The sequence below is a fragment of the Metopolophium dirhodum genome, chromosome 7, assembly GCF_019925205.1.
Source record: "Metopolophium dirhodum isolate CAU chromosome 7, ASM1992520v1, whole genome shotgun sequence".
Classification (NCBI taxonomy): Eukaryota; Metazoa; Arthropoda; class Insecta; order Hemiptera; family Aphididae; genus Metopolophium; species Metopolophium dirhodum.
In genome coordinates this window covers 16,484,974-16,504,415 of record NC_083566.1, presented here as the reverse complement: position 1 = coordinate 16,504,415, position 19,442 = coordinate 16,484,974, and the positions used below count along the sequence as shown (strand labels likewise).

Here is a 19,442-nt window from a genome sequence, read left to right as displayed (position 1 = left end):
TATTAAATTTTTTTATCTTTAACAATTGTTTTCAGACAAGGATTATACAAACAAAATGTTACAAATTATTTAAATTTTTTTTTTTTAATTTAATTTTTTATTTGGTATAATAATCTTTGACAACTTTAGACGTTCCATTTTAAATTACAAGTTTATCACGATAATTAGGTATAACATAATTTTAATTTTAATATTATATGCAATATTTACAGCCAAGTCTTAAATAACATTGAGAAGGTTTGGATATTATTTTAGTGTATTTCCATCATACGTATCAGTATGTGGCGATCAGTCAAATTACTTATAAATAAATAAATATATATTTTATTTATTATCTAATCGATTTTCGTTGCACTTATATTCCTATTTAAAGTGCAATCAGACAACCGCTGACGGGCCATACATTTTATTTTTTTGTGTGACATTTTAATAATTTAAAATTCACGGTATACAACCATGTATTTGAATTAGTTTGGAGGCTGTCCTTTCATATCCAACACAGACCCATCAAGATTTTTAATGCTGAAAACGTTATCAAATTTCGTTTTTATTTTTTTACGTAGTTGGAATATCGTGATTGGTGATAAAATTGTGTATAATCAATTTAACATAATTATATAACAATAAATAGTATATAATTCAGGGCTTGAAACCATTATTAAATTAATCGGTTAGGTTACCGACATTTTTTTGGATACCAGTTACCGGTTTTATACCGGTCCTGTTGTTAGCGGTAACCAATTACCGGTACTAGATTCAAAATTACAGGTTACCGTTAAATAATAACCGCTTCCAAAAAATGTCGGTTACCGGTAAAAAAAAATTGTACTACACCTTTGTACCCGTATACTTCATACAATATTCGTGTTGTTATAGGAATCAAGCTATTTTTAGATTTCCCAGTACAATATACGATGAGGGAGACCGGGACTATCGACTATCGAGTACCGTCATTACTCATTACCAACCAACGATATTTTATGTTATAGGTAGGTAGGAAATAGAAATGTAGAATACCAATTATTTGAATTATTATTACAAGAATTGAGACTAGGGAAAAAAACGAAGATACAATAGTATGATTTAAGAATAGTTTTAAGAAGTTATTATTTATTATACCATTAGTAGCTACGAGCGTATAATCATTTATGTAGCTAAAATAAATTAAACATAATATTATTATAGTTCATACGTAACGGTAGTCAGTATTTATAAATACCGGTAATCGGTTCTTAACTGGTTAAAACATATTACGTTATTATAACGTTTTATGTTAGCTGAAAAATTGTCACGGTAACCGGTAACCGATAACCGGGAGTACAAATAGGTTTATAATAACGATAACCGATTATAGGTTCCCCAAAATTCCGGGAAATTACCGGTTTTCGGTAAAAACCAGTAACCGGTTTCAAGCCCTGGTATAGATTTAATGATTTTTAAGATAAATTATTATCATAGTCAATACGCGTGATTTGATAAATAGATTGTGACGATTATGTACATAGAATTACTATACAACACACGTTAAGTGCAAAATTATTCATCATACGTTAAATTGGTAATGGAATTATTTAAATTATTTTGCATCAAAATGAACGAATACGTTTTCCATTAGGTCCTTCAACTTTTTGTTTCGTGAATACTTTTACTATGTACATTTTCATTTTTTTTATTTTACTGTCCATCGATCATTGTATTGACACTTGAGCACTTATATTTTTAATTTGTTATACCTACTAATTTTTCGTTTTAATTTAGTTGAAGATAAAGGTATATTATTAATTATATTACTTTTTACAACATACATCAATAATAATCAATATTACTAATTAATTTTTCACGGCATGTCAACTCTTGCTCATTCAATATCTAACCCACTTACATTGGAATTATTGTTTGTATTAATTATTATAATAAATTCGGAGTGAAGGTTCTAACATCGCTTTAGTTTTATTTAAACTTTTTGTTAAACAAACTATTACATATTTTTATCTACTCACTACCTATCTAACACAATTTATTATTGTTTACACACATTATTCCTATATTCAGCTTCCTTTCAGCGTAATATAAAGAACCTATAATGTATATTGCATATATTTATACGGTACGTGTAATATTCTTATAATTATTATTTGTAAAAACATATTTATACATCAGACATCAGCATATTTATAATATAAGTATTAATATAAACATTTACACTACCTACCTGGATGATATTGATGATATGGAATAAATCAAATTTTATCCCAAGTATATGCTGGATAATTTTATGCATTGTATAATTGATAATGGACATTTTAATTTCTCTATTAAGACCTAACTTTTATATCAAATGTAGTGTTCGAACTATTACTATTGGTTTGTCTATTGAATATTAATTTTACATAATTTTAATTATTAGAGCCTTGTATAATAAATATATGTATCAACTAAGTTACTGTGTTTGGGTATGAACATTTTGTTTTTGATTTAATGTCCATTATTTTTTTTCGTTCCAAATAAATTTTTGATGAATACATAATGTGGGTTTAAAAAAAAATTTAAAAATGATGCATCTTAATATTGTTTTCTTGGCATAATCAATTGAAAATCGTGTCAATAGTGATACAGTTACAGTAAGTACTCACGAGTACAATCGATAAATTGATAATTTCCATACGATACTCAGTATAATCCTATTAAAACAAATTTTTAGTAGGTATGTATGAAAAAGCCGCTTAGGTACAACAGCAGCGTGCAGTGTCCAGAAATTGATAGACAAACTTCGCCGCCGCGTCCATGCAGGATACTCGTCGGAGGCACGCACACGGGATGTGTTCAATACGTCCAAAGAGCCTATAAAATGGTATTTTTCCATTAAAAAAAAAAAATAAGAAAAATGTACGACCCTCGTCAAACCCAACGGAAGACGCATTTGATGGGTATCGAACTAATGGTATAACACAACATGGTCAGTAAATTTGCAGACGACACTGGACGTGAAATGCGCGTCTTTGCGTGTATAATATTATATTAATTCATGGGTGAATCTATTATATAAAGCCATTGTGGACGTCGTACGGCGTGTAAATCACGTCGGCGAAGCGTGACGTCTTCCGGTCGAGAATGAGCATACAAAACGTATGGCTAACGCGTGCGGCGGCGAATAGGTACATTATTTGTATAGTGTACAATATAATATTATATATATATGTATAACAGTTATGTCCTACCGTGTCTGTTCTCGTAAGTATAACCCTTGTCGTTTTATGTATATGACATTATTCTTTGCCATATACAGCCTCAAGTTTAAAATATTATCATTCGTTTTGAAATACTTAACAGAAATTGATAATTTATGACATTTTGACTTTTCAACTATTTCATGAAATAACAGCATTATAAATGAATATACAACAATATTTATATAATATTATATTGTAGGTGACGGATATCTCATCTATCTGGAATTTGGACTTGAAACCGTTTTTAAATTTATATTTCGAAAAAATTAAATGGAAATTAACATTGACGTGTAATAATGATATTACGTCCTGCGCACAGAGGTTTTGAATACGTATTTTGCTATACACATTGACATTTCGTTTCCAATCGGGCACTCAAAAAACAGTGACTACGAGCAATGCATAAAATTATGCACGAATACTTGTTGAAAAAAAAACTAATATACCTACCTAGACTATGCAATGTAATACTATTGAGGCGTCGAGTACGTATCGAAACTCAATGGCAATATAAGCCGTTTTTTATAATATGTAAATACGTAATATTGTTTTTTTATACCTATAAAACACTTCAAAAAACGTATATTTAGAAATAATACGTGTAAACACAATATATACATATTTAATTTCTATCCCTGCAATGCACGAATAAATATTATATATTATGAAACAAATGTGGGAATGAGTATAACTATAAATATGATATTTTTAATACGCACTTCCTGAGAAATATAAAAATATGATTTATGTTACAAATCTGATATTGAACATATAGCCATTAGATAAACAATATATGCCTATACATTGAATTATAATTTTTATTTGTATTAAATCTCGAAAAAAATACAATGGGCTGAAATGAAAATGTCCATGCGTCAATTCTATCTAAACATATAAATGTAATCATTCAACGAAGTGCATGATAAACATCAACATAAAAATTACAAAATGTATCTACGTATATATACGGTGGGTAAATGTTTTTGATAAATTTAAATTGTATACCGACGACACTAGTACAAGTTCTGTAGAGCTGATCAAATCGAATGAAAATAATAATAAAAAAGGCGAGCAAGTGATTTTGAATTTTCTTTTCTTTTGGAAAAATGGAAAATGTCAGATACACCACTCTGTGAATGTGGACAGGTTCAAATCATCAAGCACATCGTCGATATGCTGTCTAACAAAATATGAAGGAAAAACAGAAGGGCTCCACAAAGGCGACACCGAGGCACTAGAGTGGCTACGTAGCCTAGAAGTGCGCCTTTAGAGATGGAAATAAGATCTGTTTATTTCATTGGTATTAATTTTGTTACCATCAAAAATACATGTTACCGCCGACATTTATGTATTAATTTATGTATATATGTATCTTATAGATAAGGGTTTTGTATTATTCATATACCTAATATGTTTTTTCAGCTATTAGTTATAGTATAATATGAGTAACGAGTTAAGTATTTGTTATTTGTTATTTAGTTTGTTAAAAGTTTACGTATGTTTTCACCAAAAAAGACCATAATTTGAAATATAAAATTTATCATTCAAATATTATTATGACCTTTTATTTAAAACGTCATCCATTTCGACTGTGTATATTGACACGTGAATAATATAACGTGGATAGAACCTTACGAATGTTTTTCTTAACAATGACGTGTATGAAAAAAATACAATTCTCCTAAGCGAGTGCACTTTGATTTAATAATACTAACATTAAAATGATAATATTATATAATACTTCGTGCCAGAATGAACGAGTCACTCGCAATGGACGACCATCGCAGGATGACAATCGGCGTAATCACCAGATATTGTTGTCAGAGCAGCACAGACACGACGTGTACAATTACAGTACAACATGATAATAATAATAACCTAACCGGACTTGGCCCGGATCGAATGACGTGCGACGTCCGTTCACCCCGATCGGTCGCATGGCGCTTAATCGCGTCCATCCCCTAAAACACGACCGACCGATTTTCGCTTGTACTCGCCGGCCGCCCCCCGCACAGGTATTCGCCCGGAAACTGCACCGCGACCGGCAACCCCCTCCGAAGCCGCTATATACCGCTGTCACCACAAACCGCGTGTACACCCGATACAGTTGTAGGTAGTCATGTGATATATATAAATTATATTATATTGTACAGAAACTACGGTCATCGTGCAGTCGATTGCCGCCCGCCGTGGCCGTCACGTCCGCCCGTGCCACTATACCTCCTCAGCGTCGTTGGACCGTCGGCCGCCCGGGTGTGACGGCTTAATGGAAAATAAAGCGGAGAACAAATGATTTCGAATTAAAAAAAAAAAAAAATCGGATTTATTACAAGCCGCGTGTACTGCGAGGCTAGAAAAAAAAAATCGCGAGCGACAAAAATAATATAATAAACGCCGTCGTCGACGGGGTGTGGCGTAAAACCCGACGTACATAAATCACAAGTGCCGTGAAAAAAAAAAAGATTCGAAGCGAAAACGATCGGATCGAAAACGGACGCGTGCGAAATTTATACGATTTGGTAAAAGTTTGCGTTTTATGAGTGGTTTGCGCGCGTGTATGTGTTTAGCTGATACTTTTATATTATTGATACGGAATTACAAAATAAATAATAATAAGTATTTAATACATTATTTTATGTTCAATTTTTGTTTTGTTGTATTACTATTATTGTTATACGGGGTGTTTAGAAGATACGGCGACCCCGATAGAATACTATTTTGTCCTGCAGGAAACGTTAAAAACGGTACCATAAAATGGTTTTCCTCCCTTTACTCTTACGATCAAACTAATAATATTGTTAAATGTATTCGTTAATACTGTCAACAGATTTTCACTAAATTACCTATTAACCTACTTATTTATATATTTTTCAAGGTCTATTGAAAACGGGGTTACGAATGGAATGCCGAAATCAAAATTACGTTTATAATTGTTATTTAATAATAATAATATAAAAATACTTGAAATAATGTCCAATATACTTTACAATGTTTATCCTATCAGTTTTTATTTTGACATCAAACAATAATTGTTCGTTTAACATGAAAACTCAATCCCAGGCGTTCATAATAAAAATTCAAATTTGAGGTTGGTAGTGTCATTCAATAGGTGTTATAACAACTGTTTTCAGTATTGTATTAATAACATGGATGATATTAACTATTTGATGAATATAATTCAATAATTGGGTTTTTCTTAAAAGTATTTATGCCATAAATACTTTTAAGAATAAAAACTACGAATTTTTGTTTTTTAAAAAATAATAAAGAACAGTAATTTTCACACTATACATTTTATAGTGTGAAATTACCGTTTTCAAAAAGATAACTACTAGTAGAATTTCGAAGAAGAATAAGAAGAAAATTTAGCAATTTCTTTTTTTTTTCAATTCACTAGATTTTATGGTGAGCACTTCGCACAGATGTCGTCAGCGTCTTTGAGTGTAAGTGTTATTTTGCTAAAACAATAAAGGTTGTAATACGAGGGAATAACAGGGATCGCAGGCGAGATACCGTTTGCCGTTTATCGACGTTTAGAGAGACACTTCAAGTCCGAAATATTAGAATCGTATCGCTCCCCCCCTTCTCCTGCTATTACGGTCGGCCGAACTATTGTTTTTTATCGTCCTGCATAAACGTCATTGGACCGTTCATACACGTTTCGGCCAAACGAAACATTCGTTTAGTTTTTATTATTTACTCCCCCCAGAAACCAACAGTATACAGACACGTGGACGTTATACCTCTTTACCGTGGCGATCAACCGTTAAAATGCAAGAAACAAACTGCTTGCTATCCGTAGTAATCCCACGCGGTGATGCAATAGCTGAAGTGGCGCGGAATTAGCCTAATATTATTGTTCGAACACCAAAAATCGCGCTAAATACTTGGCGTTAAGTCTGAGTTTTTAACAAGTCTGGGCAAGTTAGTGATTATTTTTAATTGAGTTAAGTTAAATTGATAGAAAATATTTTAAAAAGTTTAAAGTTAATAGTTATCCTATTTTTTTTTTCAAATTTAAGTTATATGGAAACTTACAACCAACATATTATTAAGTTAAGTTATTTATTTATTTTTTTTTTAACGCATAAATACCTAGCCAGTAATATGGTTTAAAATAATAAAAAGTGAATGTTTATGCAAGATGCATCATCAATAATAATTGTATTATATTTATTGTTTTATTATTTATAAATCAACGTAACTTGGATTCGATTAAAAGTAACTTGTTATTTATTAAATTTATAACAATAAAAATCAGTCAGGTTAAAAATTAAGTTAATGAAAATTACATTTAAAAAATTTAAGTTAAGTTAAAGTTAACTTAAACCTATCCTTGGTTTTTAATACTATGTATTCTGAAAAATACGAGTTTTTTTATATGAGTTCAAATTTCAATTCTTTTAAGGTTGAATATTATAACAAAATATTAGACATTAGAGAGAAATTCTTAGAAGAAAATCTTTAAATTTTTTTTTTGTTTTAAAGGAATTCGAGTTTTTAACGAACAACATGGGTGATGTCAACGAAGGCACATGACATTTCAACGACTGCTGTGGTTGTAACACATGAGGTAAACCACATTATTTTTTTTCTCTCATGTGCCATGTATCTGACAAATTCTCACGAAGCCTTTTGAATCCGCGAAGCACAGTTTCCATACTTCTGAGGTATGGGTATAATAGAAGAATCCCGGAAACCAAAAGCGGCTGAAAGTCACTGCAGGGGACTTAATATAAAAAAAAGTGGAGACAGTTGAGTATTGAAGCACTGAAACGAAGAACTGTTGATACGGCACCGGGACAATACCGGTAATCGATAAGGCAATGTTGACTCGTCGGTCGTCGCGTTGGGAGACTTCTGGATACATCGTGTAAATGTCTACATTTTTACTGCACAGTCCATAGATACGGTTTTATGAAACTATAACCAAACATGGTTTTATAATGGTCAACAATCAGTCTAATGTAAATATTTTGAAGATACAATTAAGGTCCCCGCATATAAACAAAAAATAATTTTTTTGGTAAAATCAATTGCAAGACAATGAAATAAATAAATAGCTACTTGTGATAAATGAATTCCAAATTTTCTACAGTGGTTATTAAAAATTGAAATGATTTTATGATATAAGTTATCTCGTTAAGTATATTTTAGTTCAGTTTTCCTCTTTTTCGCTAAGGTATTTCTTTTTATTTTCAATTCATAAACTCGTACGACTAAGACTATTAAACATTAAAAGATTTTACAAAGCGTTTAATATGCTAGTGCAGAGGTTATACCTAGTTGGATTTTGTTAATATCAAAATAATTTTTAGTATCTGTATTTCAAACAAAAAGAGTAAATTTGATAATGTACATACTAATAATAAGTAACGCAGGTATAAACAAAAACACGTGGCGAGAGAAGCCATCTATTGATACAACCCTTTAAGACAGAGTTTATTTATTTATCACACTGGTTAATTTAGGAGGTTATGTCTTACAGCACTAGCATCTTTTGAGGCGATGACGCGACGTAGTATGGAGGTTATCAGGGATAGTGCGTGACATTAGATGAGAGATTATAAGCTTTAGATGGTATTGGAGTTATTAAATGAAACCTATTGTAGTCGATTTTGGCTAGTTCGTCAATAGTAGGTATCAATTTTTGATTCCTTAAGAGTCATTAGTAAAAAAAAAAATTAATAATAATAATAATTTTATGTTAACTGTAAATTATGTTTTATACATTTCATAAACATTTTTGTTACAGTTTATATATTTATCATGATAGTATAGTAGATATAACGTGTAAGGGTGTAGCACAAGCAAACGTTACTGTATAAACACATCATTATATCGTTATAATTTTTGTTCTTACCACCTACTAAAATACATTTACCTAAATGTTAATATTAAAATTTAAAATTATATTCTGATTTCCGACCAAACATTACGCATAAAATCATAATTATTACTGCATTAGGTATATTTTACGCAATTATAATATATTATATATGTCATATATTGTACATTACATTATTAATTTATTAATGTCATTATTGTTGATTTTTTTAAAATATCCATGTTATACATTTATTCTGCAAGTACAATACATTTTATTTTAAATGCTTCCTTTGTGGTACTCGCGTGATTTATGATATTTTTCAATATACCATAGCATAAATGGTTATGAACATTACAATTAATAATAATGTCTAGCTGACCTACTTGCTAAACTCTTTAATACGTTTCTTGGAATGGTTCTTTTTAAAAATTATTGAATTAAAATAAACCAAAAACCTACAAATCACCTAATGGTAGTAGCTATAAACAAAACCATGAACTATATAAATATAATAGGTATGAACAGGTAACTTGCCATTAATATTAATCTTTATAGCGAATGGTGCCATACAATATTATTATTTATTATTAGTATTATTTTATATTCTGATAATAAACAAAAATATTAAATACAGATTATAAATTATAAGTCGATATCATAGTATAAAACTCGTATAAATGATAGGAATGATATAAATCTGAAATTGGTTAAAAAAATATTTCATGTTTGAACGTAATAAGACGTGTTATTCCGACAAGAATATTTCAGAAAATAATATTACCTCGTTTACAACTGTAGAAATGTAAAAATAGTCCAAGTAACATAAAATAAATATATTTTTGACATTTCACTCGAACATTTTAAGTACTGTATTATTTGAACAGTTAGTTGCTCTTATTGGGGCTCTTAATTTTGGTAATTTAAACATTTTGCACTTTCAAATTATCCATTAGACTAAGTCGGTCGAGGCTCTCTGAAGTACTATGATATTGTACAAAAGGGAGTGTAGATTGTGACGGAAGACTATACGATTGCGGCTCGAGTTCATCTTGTGGCGCCAGCGTAAAAGTTTTTCCCAATACTCTAATGTGGAAAATTCCAAAGCAAATAGTAACCAAACGCACAATTAAAGGAAAAAACTACCGTTCTGGTAAAATTCATCACGGGATTTGTTTTTAACGTACGATGGGGAAAACAATGAAGTGAACACAAAAAAAAAACCCGTAAGAATTCGAATGAAAACAAAAAGAAACGACATAGCGCAGGCCACAGACAATAAATCTCAACAGGAATTTTACGGTCGGTCGGACTGGATCGACCCTTCTCGGGCTCTGCTTACGAATTCATATCACACCGTCTTGGCCTGAGAAAGGCTAAAACCTTTATGTCTTTATAGGAGTTTATTCCGTGAAAGTCGATGGGGAAAACGACGAGCGGGACGTTATAAACGACCCGATAAAAGCCCCCAATGCAGCTGGCAAAAAAAAAAATTAATTATTATTAGCCGTGTATTGGTATGCCGTACGCGCTTTTTAACAACTGTTCCCTCAATGTTGTACCCGAGCACGACGTTGCAATCTAGAGTGGATTATATATCACTGGTTTTGAAATGAACAAAGAATTAAGAAACTACTCGAAATTAAGCGTATTAACCTTAATCGTTTTCGGGCAACGTCCATAGTTTTTGGAGCCATAATTATTGTGGCGTTAAATAGTACTCCTATAAAAAAACAAGAATCACGAAAACTCGATCAGATATATTTTTATTAAAGCCTACTTTAGGAATGGTAAAACATTATTATTGAGTGAAGCGCCGATAGCTCAGTAGGTATTCAATTAATCTATCGGTTAAAACAAAGGAAATACAAATTAAAAGAACATTTAAAAAAAAAAAAACATAGTTTTTAGGATTTAAATCCCGAATATCTATAGTTATATTGTTTGTATTATAATTCATAAAAAATGGCTTATCTAAAACTTAGATTGGTTTATTATAAAATAATACTTAGTATTTTTTATTTTCACTGAATCCATATTAATAAAGAAATTCAAGTAAATTTATTATTAGTTAAAGCAAAATTGTATTTAAATGACTGAAAAACAACCGGATCAGCCTAGTCATATTTGTTTTTCATATGGATTATTATAATAATTGACTAAATCACAAACTCATGCCTACTTTAGAAATAATTGAATCAAAATTATTATTGATAATTTTTATCGGCCAGATATATTTTATTTTATTATTATTATTGTTTTTTTTTATTGTACTTTTTTTTAAGTCTTCATCAACTGAGGTTAGGTACCCTGAAGTTAGGTACTCAGGTTAATGTACTGTGGGGAGGATACTGTAGGATTTTTAACACGTGTGAGTATGTGTGGCAAGGATTTGTCACTAATAATCTCGGGTGGTCACCCATCCGGGAGCTAGTGATACTGGCTAGTGCGTACACTCAAAATGGGTTTCGTGACTGAATGCACACACCAAGCCACACCAAGCCACTATTTTATTATTTTTATCAGTAAAAGTATTTTTAAATAAATTAGAAAAACTAACAACTGCCACAATCTCCGTATTTTATAGTAAATATTTTATAAAAACTATAGCACCCTACTCGATTTTTTTTCTCTACGAGGAAAATCTATGAATCATAATAAATATGTTTTTATAAATAAGTCATACCATAACAACAAAATTGGTTAGAAAAATAAAATATCGTTTCCCTGACCAAAAACATATTTACGTCAATATAATAATATTATAAACTGCAAAATAAAACAAGCATTTCAAAATATCTGATTTATCCAATATTTTTTTAATTTTGTTTAATTAATTTAAACTATGAATACTATTAATTTATCGACTAATAGTATTGTCATACATTTTTCAATTAAAATTTACAAAACAAAAACTTCTTACTATTTTCTAACTTAAAATAACTCATTACATTCCTATTTAAAATATTTTCAACAACAAAAATATTGCTATCATTTCTAACGTCCTTGGTTGAATTTTATAATGTGTTGCTATGGTGAGTGAGGTTACGTAAAAGACAAAAACAATCTCTCACAAAACAAACTTTTTTAAGTAAAGTCAAGAGATTTGGCACGGTTCCTTTTAACAACAAAGGCGTTTATAGTTTGTACGCGTATAATAATATATCTTTCTATTCCATGCACTAATAAATTGAATTTTTTTATGTACTATTTTGATTTTATAAAAAAATACAGCCTGCCCTTCCTTTATCTACAATACGAAGTATGAATAGATATTATTACATACATTACAGAATTAGATACCTATCCAACTATTGGGATAAAAATACAAATAATAAATAGTTTTAACATTTAATTTAAATCATTAAACAAATTAAAACACATGTTTGCCAACATTTAAAAGTACATAAATATTAAATACATATTTGTATTTAGCTTTTTGTTTGATTTTCCATCTAAAAGGACATCATATCGATGGCTAAGAGGCCAAAAGTTGTAAGTCCAATTTTTCTCAAAATCGTTTTATTAGTCCATAGGGTTTATCTGGGTCGTCTTTTTGATTCGGTAAAACATTACAAGTCAATATCATAATTAAAAACATGTTTTATTTATGCTTAAAATTTTTGTGTTTTTAGTGCAAGATAGATTTTTTTAGTACACACATATAACAAGTCCTAATTTAGTGAAACATACAATAAATATTTTAACGTGATCTAAATATCAAGCGGGCAAATACAACAAGTCCGGACTTGTTACTTTTGTCAAAAACAATACATTACATTTTGGACGTGTAATGTTCTAGATAATATTGAATTTGTTTATCTATTTATAAAAAAATGAATATGTCTGGACGTATTATTTTAAATAATAAATTTTTTTAATTTTAAATTACACTAAATAATATGATATCTTCAATTAACATAACATATCATTAAACACGGGTTTTATTTGACTAAAAATTTGATGAAAAATGCTACTTTATTATTTTTTACATTCAATAAAAAATTGCAATATTTTTTATATTTTTTACTTTTTTACTGCAATTATATAAGCAAATTGAATTTATATATCAAAAAAATTAGTCTTACGTACATTTTAACTATTTATACAATAAATAAATTAGAGTTTATATTAAATTAACAACTTTTAATATGTCCATCAAAACCTTATATGTCCACGGTAAAAATATATTATAATTACCATTCATAACAAGTCCCATTTAAATTTAAAAGAAACATTATAATTACGTTGAAAACAAATTTTAAGACCTAAAAGTAATAATTTATGTAATCTACAGAATATTTTACAAATAAATCAGTTGCAACACTGAAAAACACAAATGTTTTGGTGTAGAATAATTTTAAATCTTAAAACTGCTCTCTTGTAAAATTTAATGTTTAGGACATACAACTTTTGGCCTCTTAGCCATCGATATTTCAAATACTTTTTTTTTTAAATATCATGAAAACCAATTAAACACGAATAGGTATTCTAGTTAGTAAAATACGAATTTTTACCCATGTCGTCATTGGCTTCATCAAACATTTATGGATATATATTTTTTAAATGTTAAATTATCAATATTAAGGGCTGTAAATAATTTATATTTTGTTTGTTTTAATCAAATACACAGGTATTCACTACGCATAAGCATAATATATATCATACTTATATAGTTGATAATTTAAATATGTTGGAATTATTTGTAAAATTGATTAAACGAATAAATATTTATTTAGTGTGTTTATTGCGTAAAAGATATTAAGGTGCAACTGAAACGATTAAAATAATGTGTCGCTATTAATGACCTCTAATCGACCACATGACTAAATTGGACCCTCATAATACGCTGTACAATCGTTTTTATCAGGTTTAAATACGATATTCATTTTTGGAAACTTACCATCTGGTACCGCGGACGATGCCATCAAGAAACCGACGCAAGCGGCCCCGGTGCCATGACCCATTAATGTTACGTTACTAGGGTCACCACCAAATACCGCTATATTCTCCTGTATCCAGTGCAGGGCTGCTATTTGGTCCATGAGACCGTAGTTGGACGGTGACTTGAGGTGCTGATTAGAGTTGAGATTTAAAAAACCTAAAAAAAAAATACATAAAATCTCACATGAATAATATTAAACAATAATAATAATACCTAATAGTAATAATAATAAAAAGAGATAAACGGGGACAATGCAACATTGATTTACAGCAAGCAGACACGAGCTTAAATCCGGCAGCCATTTGTTCATGATGTACACTTAAGATCCATGGAAAGGGCTGTGGTAGGGGTCTGAGGAGAAGAGACGAAAGTCTTTTAGTTTATACGGTCGAGGGAGAGAGAGGAATCAGTAGGAAGAAGGTTTGTTCCACGTTGAGCTCCTTTTTCCACTCTCCCAGGCCCGTTAAAGTGTAGTCTTAACGGGCGGATGTGACTTTAAGACGGAGAGAAGCGCTACACATAATCCATGACAATAAATGCTTCTGGGAATTCGGCTCAGTAGATGGTTACCAGATGATATCGATGAATGACGACGGCGACAATTGACGAGAAAGATATTTTTAGTAAATTGCTCTTGTTTGTTTTTTCTACGGTATATTTTTATTTAGATTATAAGAATTTAAAATAGTAATAGGTATTCCTACATAAACTTGACGATTTAATAGACTTATCGTTATGACAAAATAATTGTTTGTATTTTATAATAAGTTGTCTTTACTGAATTATTGTACATTGTTTAATTATAGCTGAAAGCTAACGTTAGACATTATAAGTAATTTAACTATATTAATATGGAATATGAAATACCAATAAGTTTATTTTATATGGAAAATCGTACTAGGATATGTTATTTTATATACTATAACACTAATTTTTTACTTGGGTACCGTATGTATGCATGATACGGAGTTTTAATTGACATTTTGTGTTCAACATATTAAGTTGCTTACATATAAAATGAGTAAACAATGCATACCTATTATCAGTTATTATATACTGTATAATAATATGCTTATAATTGAATTCCATTGATAAAATTATGCTTATCATTTTTAAATGCAGTAGGGACCTATGTTTGTTTTGAAACTGATTTAGTGGATTAGAAATAAATAAGTAGCTTGCAAATTATTATTGAATCATTCGAATAGAATATAAATCACATGCTTATGAGTTATGATATAGATTATTAGGTTTTATTGGGTAGATTTTTTGAATCACGTTATTTATAATTTAATCTAATCGGATGGATAATTTCTGTATACGCCAACTGTCAGGAGTTTGAAGAAATAACATAATGTATAATTTTATAAAGCTATAGGCATTTAAAGCAGTCAATCATTCGTGATATACCACCAACAGTCTGCAGCGTGGTTTGATTTTATTGGTATGCATTGGATTATCAAAGATAGGTTGTAAAATCCATCGCGCATTTCAACTGACATTAATTTATGTTAAATCAAGGATGGTTGACACGATATCAGCATTTGCGTTCTGTAATCTAATTTCGTTTTATTTGTGATGAATTTGGTAAGATTTTTGACAAGTGATTAATAATGTTATATGACGATTATTATAATATTGCATAGTGTTGTATAAATAACTTCTATTGCGTTTGTAAATGATAAAATTACATAATAGTGATCATCAGAGATGTAAAAAATAGGTGTTATCACGTCATACAGCGTAACCGCATAAGATATTATAATACATATGTAATGTGTTTAATAAGTATGATAACAGAGATGTAAAATTTAAAATTTTTTATACCTAATTGAATGTGCATATTTTGTGAAAATAAATTGATAATTTTTAATGTAAATTAACTTTGGGCACCTATAACTAAACCATAGTTTATCATAATTTATGATAATAATTAATAATAGCCATCATTATTAACATCAATATTTTGATTCATGATTGAAATTTGAAATAGAAATAAAAATCATATAAATTATAATAAAATTTTGTACTTCATAGTTCATCATACCAAACAAATAAAATAAATGTTCAATAATATAATTGAATGATATTTAATAAACATATTCCGAAATTTGGCGATTCCAATATGCATTCAATATAATAATTATATTAAATTATTTTTTATCATTGAATATTTAAAATTGTTACTAATCATTGTGATCGTTTTTAAATCAATGTAAACAAAAACTTTGTTTTTTTAGTCCTCCGTTATTTCTAGCAACGACATAGTGCTATGTTTAAATTGCCAAAAACTTCGTCCAATGTCCATTTCCCTTAAAACGAAACTCATTTAAAATTTAGATTTTTAAAACACTTAATATTTAGCAACATCTTTATAAAAACTTTTTTCAATTTATTCTATGGTTTTTAAAGCGTGCCAAAATAATAGAATAATAATGACATAAAATGAGTGTTTTATTTCAGAATATATTTTTTTGGGGGATTTTTTGAAACGGACATAAGATAAAATGTGTATTATCATAAATTACAATTGTGGCCATAAATCCTAGTAAATATTGACGTACAGATATTATTTGACGTATATTAACGCAGTGTGAAGTAAAAAAATATTTCAAATAACAGGGGAGAATATGAATGGAAGTAGGTAGGTATAGTAAAGTTTTAGTAATTTCAATATAATATTTTATTTTCGTATACCTATAAATAGGTGTATAAGTAGTTAAAATAAAATTGAACTATTATGACAATAATATCATAATTTTAAATTAAAGAACAATTTTTTGTACTTACTCGTATATAGCGTGCAATTTTTATTAAACATAATATAGAATGATGCAATTAATTTTGAATGGATCAAAATAGTAAACATATAACACAATAATGCATCAATTGGACAAACAATACGAAATTAAAGTTTGCTGATATCACACAGTTGTATGTTGTAATAATAATTATATAATCCTCAACATACGAGCATATAGTTTTAGGTAGGTATAAATTACGAATCAAATTCAATTATAGATAGGTATTGTAGTGTACAATTAATGGAAGTCACTTCAACTCTATACATACGAGTCTAAAGATTATTTTGCTGAGAGTTTTACAGATAAAACTGAACTGGACGTTCAGTTAAAGAAAACCAAACGATATATCAATATGATACAATGTCGCTATCAATAATATTGCAATTGCAGCGGTCCTCGCCCACTTTTTAAAAACTAATTGAATAAAGGATCAGATATTCCATCAGTCATGAGCTATAACATGACTACCCTACGGAAATATGATTTCTTGTCTACGTGTAACAGAATGTTACCAGGGAACTTTTCTAAAGGAGTGTTGTGAAATTGAATTTTATTCATTTAACCTTCATTATTCATCGACCGCAATAGAATTTCGAACTAATATATCCACTTAATCTATACACAGCCCGAAATGATTAAATAATCGTCTATAATTATTGCAGTAACCTCATTTTAAGTTTTGTGATTAATTTAAAAACAACACAGTTGTTTGTGGTCGATTTTTAATATCATATAATATGATCGTATTTAGTGTAAGTTTTAATAAAAGATTAATTTTAATAGTATATAGTACCTATTGAAATATTGACAGGTCCAATGACGTCCAATGTGTCTGCACATTACATTTTTTATTAATTTATTTATTCAAAAGTCGAATTAATTACATTTGCATTTTGCGTTTGTGTTCAACACTTAAATATACTGCGGCCGACGAATCGGCAGGTAAACATATAGTACCTACGTCAATGGAATTGAAAATTACGAATACAATAATAATTTTAGTATGATAGGTGACAGCCTATCAATTTTGACGATGCGTGTTGACTATAATTTATACTACACTAGTATAATTTATTATAAAATAATTGTAGCAGTATAATATTATAAGGAATTAATATAATTTATTTGTATATTTGTTAAGGCACGATTTTTTTATTTAAGATACACCGATCTTACTTTTGCTGCAAGTTTTTCGTGCATGGTATAATATAATATTATAAATAAGGTATATATCGAATATTATGCGAACAAGTTTTGAATAGAAATTTGCAACTTTATCGGACATACAACACAACTACAGCGGATACAAATGTTTCAGTGGCAATGGCACGGGCAACGAAGAACTATCTGGGAAGTGTTCTGTACGAAATTACTTTCTTATCATAAATCTTTATTTTCCCAAACTAAAGTCTGCTACGGAATAAAGTAGGAGGATAAACAAGATCATGACGACTGAGTAATAATAAATTTAAAAAAAAATTAAGAAAGTAATATTTTTAATTAGTTAAACTTTTTAATTTACGACCGTTTCCTCGCAATAATTTTAAACGTTATTAATTCTGTAAAATATCTTGAACATACTAATTTATTTCTATGACTAGTATACATAAGCGATTTTTTTCTTGGGTATGACGGGTGGTGGTGGTGGTGGGGGGGGGGGGTTGAATCATGTATGCCAACCAGAACAACCTTTAATTATTTTTTTATATCTATCAAGATTTTAAGAATATTATGAACAATATTGTATTTATTATAAATATTTTAAAGGTAGCCTCCACAAATAAAACCACGTATATTCGAACATATCATAATATGATAATAACCCTTTACCATATGTTTTTTGTATAAATGTATATAATAAATTAAACATATTTTATAATACTAAAAAGTGTATACATTTCAGCTGTAATTTTACTATTGTAAATTATACCAACAAGAAAACACTAAGAAAAAATTGTTTGCCAAAATGTATAATATTATTAGTTTTAAAAAACAATAAAAATATTTATTGATAAAAAAATGCAAATTATAACCTATTAAATAATAGGTACAAATGTTAGGTACATTATCACAGATAATATTTTATTTAAGAAAATAACATACTTTATACTATAACTATTTTATTTTAGATGTATAAAAAACTGTGTACTTAAGGGAGTATTACATTTTTAACATGTTTATTTCTGACTGACATCTAGGAGGTACGTATATTAATATTGTTATTATTTTTTTAGTTTTGAAACAAGGGATTACTAAATATAATATAAGTTTTGATGGTAAAAATTAGCATCTAAAAACAAAAAGTTGAAAACTTCTAAGCGTATTTACCAGCAATAAAAACACAGTCCATTCGCTTTTTAATATCACAAGTGAGTGTTTTGTGCTAGAGACTCTCGTAAGGTAGTGTAATGGACATATAACCATTATATTAATGTAGATACATTACGTATAGAGAGATAATTGATATACAAGAACAAACAACATCAAACAAAGTATATAATAATATGATGTGTCAAACATTTTATACTTAACTTTTGGCCTGTATTAATCCATTAAAGAAAGTGCTGATGTTGTTGTAGTAAATACACAATAATTATAATATTATATTACGTCACCTATTTTATGAATTATGTATG

General features: G+C 29.0%; 1 protein-coding gene across 1 annotated transcript in view; it reads right to left on the bottom strand.

Moving 5' to 3' along the window:
* LOC132949704 (neuroligin-4, X-linked-like) overlaps positions 1-19,442 on the bottom strand; it is a 339,951-nt gene that overhangs the window by 99,149 nt on the left and 221,360 nt on the right. Inside the window, exon 4 of the mRNA XM_061020715.1 lies at positions 13,961-14,158. Coding sequence (XP_060876698.1) covers positions 13,961-14,158 — 198 coding nt within the window. The remainder of the gene's footprint in view (positions 1-13,960; positions 14,159-19,442) is intronic.